General features: G+C 49.2%; 2 protein-coding genes across 2 annotated transcripts in view; both read right to left on the bottom strand.

Annotated features, from left to right (window-relative positions):
* The window catches only part of SLC13A3 (solute carrier family 13 member 3), an 80399-nt gene extending 71639 nt beyond the window's left edge, over nucleotides 1-8760 (bottom strand). Inside the window, exon 1 of the mRNA XM_054510145.2 lies at nucleotides 8511-8760. The gene's annotated coding sequence lies outside the window, so the exon portion shown is untranslated. The remainder of the gene's footprint in view (nucleotides 1-8510) is intronic.
* A 150-nt stretch (nucleotides 8761-8910) lies between these two features.
* On the bottom strand, nucleotides 8911-11617 carry TP53RK (TP53 regulating kinase). The gene is made up of 2 exons (XM_045885885.3): nucleotides 11255-11617; nucleotides 8911-9500 (listed from the first exon to the last, which is right to left on the bottom strand). Exons 1-2 carry the CDS (start codon nucleotides 11538-11540, stop codon nucleotides 9022-9024), a joined length of 765 nt encoding a protein of 254 aa, XP_045741841.1. The 5' UTR covers nucleotides 11541-11617; the 3' UTR covers nucleotides 8911-9021.
* Nucleotides 11618-11967: the final 350 nt, after the last annotated feature.

Below are 11967 nucleotides of genomic sequence, written 5' to 3' on the forward strand. Positions count from 1 at the left end.
CAATAACCGGCTTCATCAAAGGTTCCAACCAGGTTAGTGGCAGACGACCTCGGATGAAGGGTGAGGCCCTGCAGGGAGCACTTTGGACATTCGAAGCCTGGGTGTGGGAGGATAGTTTTCCAAACCGGAGAATCTATTCCCGGGGATTTGGGCCAGCTGACATCATAGAAACTGTGGCCCACTCCCCAAAGCCTGAGCGGAGGCAGTTGGGACCAGGGCATATCGCACCCAGGGCCCCTGGGCTGGCTTCCTTGTTCTGGAAGGAGCTAAGAGATTAAGAGGCCAGTATTTAGTATTAGAGCAGAAGTTTCAATCTGGTGGCTCAAATGGAATAATAATAATAATAAGTAGCAAGCATATATACTGCACTCACAGTGTGGGAGGCACTGCGTTCAGCACTTTTCATGTTTTAACTCATTTAATCCTTATAATAATCTGTTTGCATTACCTTTCTGAGTCTGTCACCCTGCATTAGACAAAGCTACATTCCAATTCCAGCTTGACTTCTTGTGCAACCCTAGACGAGAGCTTGGGCCTGTTTCCTTATCTGAAATGGACACAAGAAGAGTATATAGCTCACAGGGATGTTGGAAGAATTAATGAGCAAGGCTGGAGCACAGTACTTGCCCATAGTAAGTGTTCAACAATTGACAACAATTATGATCATTCTGCTTGTGGCCGATTTTATTTTCCCAGGATGGCACCAATGTCTATGTTCCATCCTGTGTGGGCTTCCCGTAAGCCCCTCTTAAACGTGATTGACACTCTTCCCACTGAGAGTTAGGGGTCGCTGTTCCTGCCTCTTGAAAGTGGGTGGGAGCTTGTGCCATGCCAACCAGTAGAACATGGCAGGACTGATGCTCTGGGATCTCCAGGGCTCAGCCATAAAGAGGGTACAGCTTCTGCTTGGGTCCCTCACTCTTGGGACTCCCATCCTTGAAACCCAGCCACCATATTTGAATTTCAGACTAAACCAGGGACAAAAACCACAGAGAGAAAGCAAGGCTTCTAACGAGCCGCCAGCAACAACTAACCAGCTTATGAGCAAATGAGCCTTCAGATGATTCCAGCCCCTAGCCTTTGAGTCTTTCAGCTGATGTCCTAGACATGGTAGAACAGAAACCAGACACGCCCATGCTGCCCTGTCCAAATGTCTGACCCACATGATCATGGGCATAACAAATAGTTGTTTTATGTCATTAAGCTTTGGAGCAATTTGTTACATAACAATAGATAACTATTACTACCGCTATTACTTTTCTCACCCAGAAGTGAACACATGGGGGCAGAATAACAGAAGAAGGAGGCAAACTCATAGAGGAAGTTGGTGGCGGAGATCAGCCAGGATTTGCATGGGCTGAATCCTCTAAGAAGAGCTCCTTATAGGAAGGAGAGTCCACACAACATCCCTAGTTGTATGACTTGGACCTTTGCACCCTACAAGAGGAGTGGTGGCTCCCCGGCTGGACCCACTAACTCCCTTTCTTTGTTTCTTCCCCCTTTACACTGATAAAGAAGTAGGATGTGGGAGGGAATTTTTTTTAAGATTTTATTTATCTGACAGAAAGACAGCGAGAGAGGGAACACAAGCAGGGGGAGTGGGAGGGAGAAGCAGGCTTCCTGCAGAGCAGGGAGCCCAGTGTGGGGCTCGATCCCAGGACCCTGGGATCACGACCTGAGCTGAAGGCAGACGCTCAACGACTGAGCCACCCAGGCACCCCATGGGAGGGAATTCTTAAAGAACTTCCACAGTTGATGGATGGTTTGACTCCCATTTATTTTCATCCCCTACTAGGCTTGTCCATTAGACAGATGATGAAACTGCAGCTCAGAGAGGTTAAGACATTTGCCTAAGGTCACATAGCTAGTGCATGATAGAGCTGAAATTCCAGTGATACACACCACCCCTCCCCCTCCTCATTTTTAGAATTATTATTTTTTTAAAGATTTTATTTATTTATTTTAGAGAGAGAGAGAGAGCAGGGTGAGAGGCAGAGTGGAAGGGAGAGAGACCCTCAAGCAGACTCTGTGCTGAGTGTGGAGCCTGACGCAGGGCTCCATCTCATGACCCTGAGGTCATGACCTGAGCCAAAACCAAGAGTTGGACGCTTAACTGACTGCACCACCCAGGCACCCCTCCCCAATTTTAATAGCAAAATATTTGTAAAATTTATGTAAAGTGTGCATACATATTGATTATAGTCACCAGCCCAGGGTTTTTTTTCCTAAAGATTTTATTTATTTATTTGAGACAGAGCAAGAGAAAGAGAGCACGAGTGGGCAGAGGGACAGAGGGAGAGGGAGAAGCAGACTCCCCGCTGAGCAGGGAGCCCCATGTGGGGCTCGATCCTGGGACCCTGGGATCATGACCTGAGCTGAAGGCAGATGCTTAACTGACTGAGCCACCCAGGCACCCCTACCAGCCCAGGTTTTAAGGGCTTTCTATGTGCCAAGCACTCTGCTGAGCGCTTACATGCATGACTAAGCCATGCCTAGTTCTTTGACTCTATGTCCTACCTGCCTTCCCCTCGATAGCTGCATCCCTCCCTCTTTGTGACCTTCTTTCTGCTCCTTGCATGCCGACTTCTTGGCATGGACTGCTCCCTCTGCCTGGATGTCCCCCCCCACACCCCACCCACCCTCCCATCTCAATGGCTGCTTTTTCTCTCACTCAAGTCTCAACTCAAACATCACCTCTTTCAAGGGGCCCTCCCAACTACCTACTCTCCTGGAATATAACCTTCCTCAACTCTGCATCATGCACTCTGTATAAAATCCCCCAAGTGCTTTCCCTCACAGCCTGAGTCATCGTTTGAAGTAATTCCTCACTAGATTAAACATTAAACTCCATGAGAACAAGAAGTCCAAATTATTTCCTGCCAAACTCCCAGTGCCTGGAACTGTACCTGGAACATAACAGAGGTCCAGTAAGCCCTGAAAAATTGAACATGCCTTAAATCATTGTACTTTATTATTATATTTTTATTATATTATTATTATATTATATATTATATAATATATATTACTTATTATTTATTATTCTCATTATGAACATCAATCAAAATCATATCATTCATTCACAAGTATTAATTGAGCACCTACTATAGACCTGGTATCATTCTGGGTGCTGGGGCTTTGGCAGTGACCAAACAAGACAAAAGCCTCTGGTCTCATAGGGCTTTCATTTTGTTAGCTCTATAATAAGATAAATGAGTGGAATACATCACGTATCCCATAGTGCTTAGTGCTATGAAGAAAAATAAAGCCGGGGGAGGGGAGAGTGCACAGGGAGTATTGGCACCAGCTTTCCATCCCCCTGCACAGAAGGGGGGACTCAGTGCCTCCCCTCCTGCCCCTCCCCAGGCTGAGCCCTGTACCACTGTCAGCATCTTTCAGTGTGACATTTGGTCAGGCCTCTACAGCTCCAAGAACAATATTGGCTTTGAAGCCAGTTCCAGCAGGTGGGCCTCAGGCTGGGGTTGGGATTAGTTACCCCTTTCGGTCCCCTGGCTGGGTTCTAGCTGCTCAGCCTTGCAGGGCCTTTCCTCTCTATGGGGGAGGGGGAGGCCCAGAGTCCCTTGTCATCTCCCCCCTTCCCCGCCCCCCCCCCCCCCCCCCCGGTACCTGGGGTTGCATTTAACTCTGGGTTCTGGGCCATCCCCTAACCTTCTGTATCCCAGGCAGGAGAGTAAAGGTTTACAAACATGAGGAGGCCTTTGATCGGTACCAAACCCCCAGGGTTCTGAATGTTTTTTGTTCCAAGCTGCAGGCCAGGACCATACTCCGCTTTGCCTCCAGCAGGGAAGACTGTGGCATGTGTGTGTGTGTGCATGTGTGTGTGTTTGGGGGTAGTGGGGGAAGGCTCATGTGGCTCCATGATTTTCTTCCCCACAGCAGGTTGTTGCTTGCATGAGGGAATTCAATTCAGCAAATGTTTACAGAGCACCTGCTACCTTCCAGGCACCATTCTAGACAGGGACCAGCCCGACCTTCCCTGAGATGAAGCGATTCTCACCTAATAAATACCTGGACAAACGGAGGCTCTGTCCAAAAGAAATAAAGAGGGTGGCTTTGGGTAGGCAACAGACAGTGCCTGGCACAATCTCTATCATTTATAAACTGATGACTGGGCATCGCTTAGCATCTCTGAGACTCAGCTTCCTCATCCATAAAATGGGTACAGTCAGTAACTGCTGTTTCTGCCCTCTTAGCATCTATCCTCTGTCCTCAGGAACACCTTGATTTTCCTTAGGGTAGTGATTCTTAGAACAGCATCACTCAGAACTTCTTAGAAATGCAAATGCTCAGCTCAGGCCCAGACCTTTGGATTCAGAAACACTGGGGTTGGGGCGGGCAATGTGGGGAAGTGCACCTGGGTATCTTTGGCTTCTAAGTGGAGCAAATGATGCTTTATTATAATTGCTTGTTTGTTGGTTCTAAAAATAGTATTAACAGGTTCTATAATAGTAATAACAATTGCTAGTTGTTACGATGTGCCAGGCACTGTGGTGGCACTCTACATGCATTATTTTGCTGATGCTCCTGCTGGGCATTGATGTGCAGCCCAGGGCCCCTCCAAGGCAAGCCTGATGGCCCCAAATGCAGGAAGTGTGGTCAGCAGGCGGCCACCTGCTGCCAGCCCTTGAGGGATGGTGTCCCCGCAGAGAAGAGCCTCTCGACGCTCCTGTCCTTCCAGGGGTAGCCCGCCAATGACTGTGATGGGAGATTATGAGGGCCTGTTCATCTCACCCCAACTTGGGACATCTCTGCAGGGACCCTGTAGGCAAAGAGCTCCCCATGGGGTCGGATGAAGCTGTTGTTGGGTCTGCTTCCCGATCCCACTTCTCTCCCTGCCCTCCCCTGCCTTCTTCCCTTCTGTGGAGGATGACCCCCGAGGGCACGCCTTAGTAAACATCCTACAGGCTACACTGCATCTCAGTCAGCTTCCTGGGATTCCGACCCATGACAACACTCACAGCAGCTCCACGGGGTAGAATCATCATAGGTCCTTCTTACAGATGAGGACACTGAGGCGCAGAGAGGTGCGGTGTGGGGTCCCTCATCATGCAGCTGGTAAGCAAGGAGACATGGGATGGGAAGCCATGGAGTTTCTGATTAGAGAAGTGGCATAAACCGGCTTTACAAGGGTGCCTCTGGCTGCTGAGTGAGGAAGAATATGAGGGGCAGGGCAGAAGCAGGGGGAGCAGTGGGGAGATCACTGATTCTAACAGTGCCAGGGGAGGGAAAGGCGCTTGGGGGGAGGGGAGCTGGGCTTCCTCATCACTGCAGCTTCTTCAGGATCCGGCACAGAGCTGGACTCAGCCAAGGTGCTCAATAAATAGTCAGTGAATGAATGAGTGAAGAAGTGAGAGAATGGATGACAAAATTAAGGCAGGAGGGAACCAGACACCCCCACGCAGCCTGAGTGATTAGCACGGGGCCTGCTGTATAGGGATGCCAGCTAAGGTGCTGAGTGGATAAATGAGCCAAGTTCTGGGTAGGGAGAGAAGAGGAAAAGAGTGAAAGAGAGGAAGGAGAAGGAGGGAGAGGGAGGGAAAGGAGAGAGAGGAGAGAAAGGAGGGACAGAGGAGGGAGGGGACAAGCAGGAGGGAGGGAGGAGGATGGAAGGGGAGGGAAGCTTCTTCCCACCCACAGTGATGGTAACTGGCGACCTCTGCTGGCAAACAGAGCCACTCCTCTGGGCTCGAGAAATGGCAATTTGGTCCTTTGGAGGGGCAGCACCCTGAATTCAGGACACAGGCGGAAAGTCCCAGTGCCCTTGTCAGCTGGTCTCACAGCCAGGGGTTCTGGCGGCCAGAGGCAGCCAGGTTAGGACCAGGATGAGGTGAGTGAGGCTCTCACTAGGGCACACATTTAAGAGGGCACCTAAAAACTCAGTCATCAAGACAAATATTTCAATGTAATATTTAAAAAAACACCTTGGCTAACTATGGCCCGCAAGCTGGCTACCTGGTTTTGTAAATAAATTGTACTGGAGTCAGGATCAGGATTAGGGTTGGCTTTCTCGGTCACAGCAGAGATGATACACACATCCCTTCGCTGGTGGTGTTCCCAGATCCTCGTGACCAGCAAGAACATGCCTGCCTGTGCAGGGCACTCACTATGCCCACCTGGGGTAACTCCATTCCGTGGCCCATGGGCCAGCCACAGGAGCTCTTTTGAATGTTCTAGAAGATGTGGGCATTGTGTCCTTTGCAGTGTTGGACATATCTCAGTGTCACACCACATTTCCCTGGCTCTGCCACTCCCTAGCTGTGTGACCTGGGGCAAGGCTCCTCTGTAAAATAGGTTAATGCACGTAGAGAACTCAGTAACTGCTCAATAGTGAACTGCTAGGGTTAAAAATGCGGGTTTGAATCCCAGCTCTGTCAAGTATGTGACCCTAGGACATGATATTTTGCATTGCTGAGCACCTTCCCTCATCTGTAAAATGAGGTTTATAATCCAACTGGGAAGGTCCCAGTCGGAATTCACTAGCCCGGCTGCTAGTGACATTGGCTCACGGCTGCAAAGTGCTGGCTGTCCCCACGAGGACTTGGAGGAATCTGGAATTGCAGAGGGTTGCTTAGCCCTTTGTGAGATGCTGAACCAGGGACGGAATCCACTGCTCGCCTCAGAATGTTTGATAATGCCTTATTTCCCATCGCGGCCCCGGGCTGAGTACACAGACGGTCCGGACCGTTCTCCAGTAGCCCCCTCTCCCTCAAAGCTTGCAAAGATCACTTTAACTCGTCTACTGCTCCTGCCTCCACGGCCACTGGCTACCATGTCACACGCTCCAGGGGGCCAAGCGGTTGGCAGCACACGCGCCGGGGCGTCCACCCCAGGCTACCGCTATCACCGACCTGGCCAGCGGCAAAGCCTCCTCCCTGGTTTCTCGCTTCCCCTCTTGCCCCCTTTAGCCCTTTTCCTACCGATGTAATCCTTTCAAAACATGAGATGTCTCCCTGTTTAAAACCCTCTGGGTCGCACTGAGAACAAAACCCAGGCCGGTCACTAGGCCCTGCGTGATCTGGTCCTTACCCTCCTCTCCGATCTCACTTCCTGCTCCTCCTCCGCTCTGCTCTGCTCGCTGCACACCGGCCACCTTGTGGCCCAAGGATGCCCCTCCTTCACCAACCTTGTCCCTGATGGCGGTTCTGCCTGGAACACCCCCCCACCCCACCCCCACCCCCGGTTCTCCGTCACACAGCAGTCCCAACATCAGTTTGTTTCCTAGGAGAGTAAGGCCAGCCTCATGTCCCCTCTGTAGCTCCGGTGCCCGGCACACAGTGAGCACTAGGTACGTGCTGACCCACTGGCCGCGCACATGTGCCAACCAGTCATTCCCTCCCCCCACCCCAAGGCAGAGATGAGCCTTACAGTACTAGTGAGGAAATGGGAATGAGCCCTCTCACTGAAATAATTGAAAAAATTATTGCCAGCCCCTAGGGCCCCTGAAGTTTGTTGAAAATGTTATATAATGCCAATACATATTATAATAATTTAAAGATAAAAATATAAGCAATAAATATAACATAAATATATAAAATAATATAAAAATACCATACCCAGCATCTCATTTCTTAAAGTATCACTGAAGAGCACTTGGGCTTGGGAGCCAAGTACAAGTACCCTCTGCTACCTGTGACATCTTGGACAAGTTCCCCCCTTTCTGGGCCCATTTCTCCATCCACAAACTGGGGATAATACCCAACTTAGAGTTGTTTTAGATCCAGTATGAACACTCCCGGCACAGTATCTGACAAGTAGTAAACAGGCAATGATACTAACTCTCCTCTCTACTAGTCACCACTACCCAGGAAGGGAAGTTTTCATTCAGCCCTGGGCATCTGCCACAGGTACAGGGCTGACTATGGGGAAGGAAACAGTCCTGGACCCATGGGAATGCTCACTCCCTGCGCACCCCAGTATCCCATAAGATACCGGCCACACATAAGGCACTCAAAATATTTATTTGCTAGCTGGAGCTGGCAAGGAGGAAAGGTACTTTATTATACTTCTCCACAGCCACACACCTCTGGGGAAGAAACTGAGGCTGGGCAGGGTTTTAAGTGTAAGCTAGTTAGTGGCATTTTGCATCTTTGCTCAGTTTTCCTGCCACTCCCCTTAAACCAGGCTTTATCAAACTTCAGTCCTTCCCAAGCCACGTGACCTCTTTTGTTCTATGTAGTTATTACCTGTGATATAAATCAACTCACTTTTTTACTTACATAAATTAAAAGGAACTTTATATCGATCCCATGTCTTAATTAGAAGGTAACCATAAAAATACAGACCGAAATAAAAACATTGCTGTATAAAATTATATAAATTTCAGCTGCCTGAAAGCTATGAGCCTGCTTTTTCTTTTAACAAGACTAATTGGAGTTAAGCAGTATTATTCCTCTTTTTGTACTATGACCCTCAAAAAGAAATATATTTTACATCAAAACTCGGTATATACCCTTGTCTATATATACCTTTGAAACAGTTAAAACAGTACTTACGTGTCATGCACTCTGATATTCCCTAGTCTATGAATCTACTTCATTTTTAAAATGCTGGCTGCATCCCACTACATTGGTTTCCAGAGGACTATGCCACGTACACAACAAAAAAAATGCAGGATTGGCGGGTTGATAGAGATATCCGTCACCAACTGCGACTTTGTCCTCTTCTCACCCGAAAGACTGAAAAGCAAACAACGCTGTCACTGTGTGGTTCAATGTCCTGCAATGCCATGCCCACGTACCCAACGTACACATGGCGCAGCTGGAGAAAGCCTGTCCTGGATTTCTGTCAGATACCCAGTTCTGCCTAGAGTATGTCTTCTGTACACAGTAAGCTGGCGAGAACAGTCAACTGCACATGATAATGACACTTAACAAGCATGATCACAGACAGTGCTTAGAAACATCTCAACACCTTTATTTAGGTCTAATCCCACACTTGGAGCACTCCTTCAAGTTCACTTTCACATAAATGGCCTAAATGTCTGTACTTGTCGAACAGACTCTTCTACCCTACCATGGACCTCTTTCTTCCTCTCAGGCGCACTTCATCTAATTTTTTTAGCACTGGCCTGGACTTTTTGGAGAAGGTGGAGTAGCTGTTCAGACAGGCTTCAAACACAGTCTCAGTATTGGGATGGGTACTGAGGAAGGCTTTCTCTAGCACATAGAGATCGACTCCCTTATCTTCCGGAAGTGCTGAAATGAAACTGAGTCCAAAGTCGATGAGCACGATGTTCAGCTGTTCCACGGGGGGTTTCAGGAGCATGTTTGAAGTGGTGAGATCACCATGAATGAGGTCTTCATCGTGCATTCGAGCCAAAACCTGCCCAACTGTCCTGGCTAAGCCAAAGAGGCTTTGGGGAGTTTTTTCAGTCTCCATGGTGGCCTGAATATAATCTCGAACGGTCACTGAGCCTTCAATTTCTTCCATGTATAAGCAGTTGGAAACATAGTCTACGAAAAAAACAACGGGGGCAGATATCCCTGCAATCAAGATAGAAATGGTTATTGGATTAGATTCTTTCTTAATGTTAAGTTTAATTTTCAAAGATTAAGCCAGACTTTCACAGTGCTTATCTGCTCATTTCAGAAAAAAAGATTTGGGAATGTTGCAGAATAGTACAACTTAACTCGTCTGGAAGTGTCCCTTGCTCATGCCCTGCAGGATTGTGCCTTAAGCCGCCCCACAGCTAAGTTTAGTAGTGCCAAAGCACCCTCCTCCTCCCCACTCTTTATGATTGGATTTCATTTGTCACACTAATTCCCTAAAAAAAAAACAAAACAAAGAGCCAGAAGGGTAAGCATCCTCAAAAGGACACAAACAGGGGCACCTGGGTGGCTCAGTCGTTAAGTCTGCCTTGGGTTCAGGTCATGATCCCAGGGTCCTGGGATCGAGCCCCGCATCGGGCTCCCTGCTCAGAGGGAAGCCTGCTTCTCCCTCTCCCACTCCCCCTGCTTCTGTTTCCTCTCTCGCTGTGTCTCTCTCTGTCAAATAAATAAATAAAATCTTAAAAAAAAAAAAAAAGGACACAAACAGGCCAAACAGAGTTTTGGCTGAGAGCTTCACCTTTGCAGTCAGAAAGGATGGGTTCAAATCCTGGCTCCCTTCCTTATTAGTTGTATAACCTAAAAATCACATCAATTCTCTAAGCCGGTTTCTGATTCTAGAACATGAGAATGATCCCTCCAAGAATTCAAAGAATTCACTGCATTCAAAGATTCAATGAATATTTATTGAATGACCATCAGGCCCAGCACACTTTTCTAGATACTGGAGCCTTATCAGTGAGGATACAGCAGGAAACAAAGCAACTATGATCCCTCCTTAATGGAACTTACATCCTAGAGAGGGTTAAAATAGAAAACAGGAACACACAAATAACCATTAAATCCACGCAAGGGCAGAGATATGTCTGTTCGCTACTGAAATTTCTTCCAGCCCTCCCACTACCTAACAATGTTCTGGTGTAAAGCAGGTGCCTAAAGAATATTAATAAAAGAAAGGATGTGTGAAAGTCAAAAGCCAGTGTTTCTGAGTCAGAGGTTATGGGCTGAGAACCTGGCTGGGCCACTCACTAAGCTGTGTAAACCTGGGCAGTTACTTCCCCTCTCTGAGCCTCAGTTTCTCATCTGAGGCCAAGGCATACCGTGGTGGTGTACAATGGTGTTTTAAGGAAAAAGAAAGAAACGATTTAATGAAATAAAAAATGTACTGAGTGCTATGTACCAGCCACACATCCAAACATACTGTGACTTCCCTTTACCGGTGAGGAAACTGAGGGCGAGGGTAAATAATTTGTTGAAAGCCTGCATATGAGGCAGTGGTGTCGGTAATTTGAACGCTGAGAGCCTGGCTCCACGGCAAGTATCTGTAATTACATCTGCTTCTTAAAAGTAATGAATGAAGAGATAATGATCGAACACTGAGACGGTACAAACGGGGAAACCGAGGCTCGGGGCAGTTTAATAGCATGCCCCCCGTCGAGCAACAGTGGAAGAGCCAGGAACTGAAACCAGGAGCAAGGGCTCCAGGACAAATGCTCGTCGCGGCTAGGAAACGCAGCTCCTTAAGAATGAAAGAATGAATGAAGAGAGAGACGAAAGGATGACATTTCTCAGCAGAAGTTCACGCAGAGGGTACAAAGGGAGAGACTGAGGCAAAACGGGGCGCGGCGCTCAGGGGAGACCCTCGCTCGCGTCGCCCGGGTCCCCTAGGCCCCCGGGCCGGGCCGCCTCACCTGCGCGACGGCAGCGGAGCAGCGCCCGGGCCTCTTGCACCGTCCGCCGCCGGCCGAGCCGCGCCTCCAGCGCCGGGTGCCGGTAGCCCTTGGGGAAGCGGTGCTTCACCACGGCCGCGCGGCCCTGAAAGCGGCCGCGGAACACGCGCGCCTCGGCGCCCTGCTTCACCAGCTCCAGGCCGCTCAAGAAGCGGCTGCTCCGCTCCCGGGCCGCGACCAGCGCCTCGGCCTCCGGCGCCAGCTGCTCGTTCTTGTCGGCCGAAGAAGCGTTACCGGCGGCCGCCATGACAGAGCCTCGGCGCCGTCGCTCGGAGCCCGTCGGCTCTCTCCGGAAACTGCCGGCGATGTTCGGCTCGCTCCGTAAGTCTTCGGACTTCTTCCGCCACTCCAAGGCCGACACTTCCGCCTGTGGAAGTGGCCCCGCCTCCCACACCTTCGGCTATTTCCGTAAGCCTTCGGCAACTCTCGGTCAGAAACTCTTCACGCTCCTGGGCTCTCTCCGGAAGCTGGGAGTCTCTTGGTCCGCTTTGGTGGCCCCGCCTCCCTTCTTTGGCTCCTTCCGGAAATAGTTTACTAATGGTATCCCCTTTTTACTCTTGGAAGCGTTCTAGTTTGGATGGTAAATTATATGGTCACCCTGTGGGTGGTTGAGTGGCGGCGGGGTGTAGGTAGTGGTCCAATTTTAAATAAGGTGGTTAAGAAGGCTTCTGTGA

The sequence above is a fragment of the Mirounga angustirostris genome, unplaced genomic scaffold, assembly GCF_029215605.1.
Source record: "Mirounga angustirostris isolate CCGP_5_RB_7025 unplaced genomic scaffold, mMirAng1.0.hap1 SCAF_10, whole genome shotgun sequence".
Classification (NCBI taxonomy): domain Eukaryota; kingdom Metazoa; phylum Chordata; class Mammalia; order Carnivora; family Phocidae; genus Mirounga; species Mirounga angustirostris.

Bases quoted from the DNA above. Each gene is read 5' to 3' on its own strand.
- TP53RK (XM_045885885.3), bottom strand. From the start codon at position 11,540: ATGGCGGCCGCCGGTAACGCTTCTTCGGCCGACAAGAACGAGCAGCTG. The intron at 9,501-11,254 runs GTGAGGCGGCCC...TCTTGATTGCAG, and splicing joins GCTCCGCTGCCGTCGCGCAG to GGATATCTGCCCCCGTTGTT.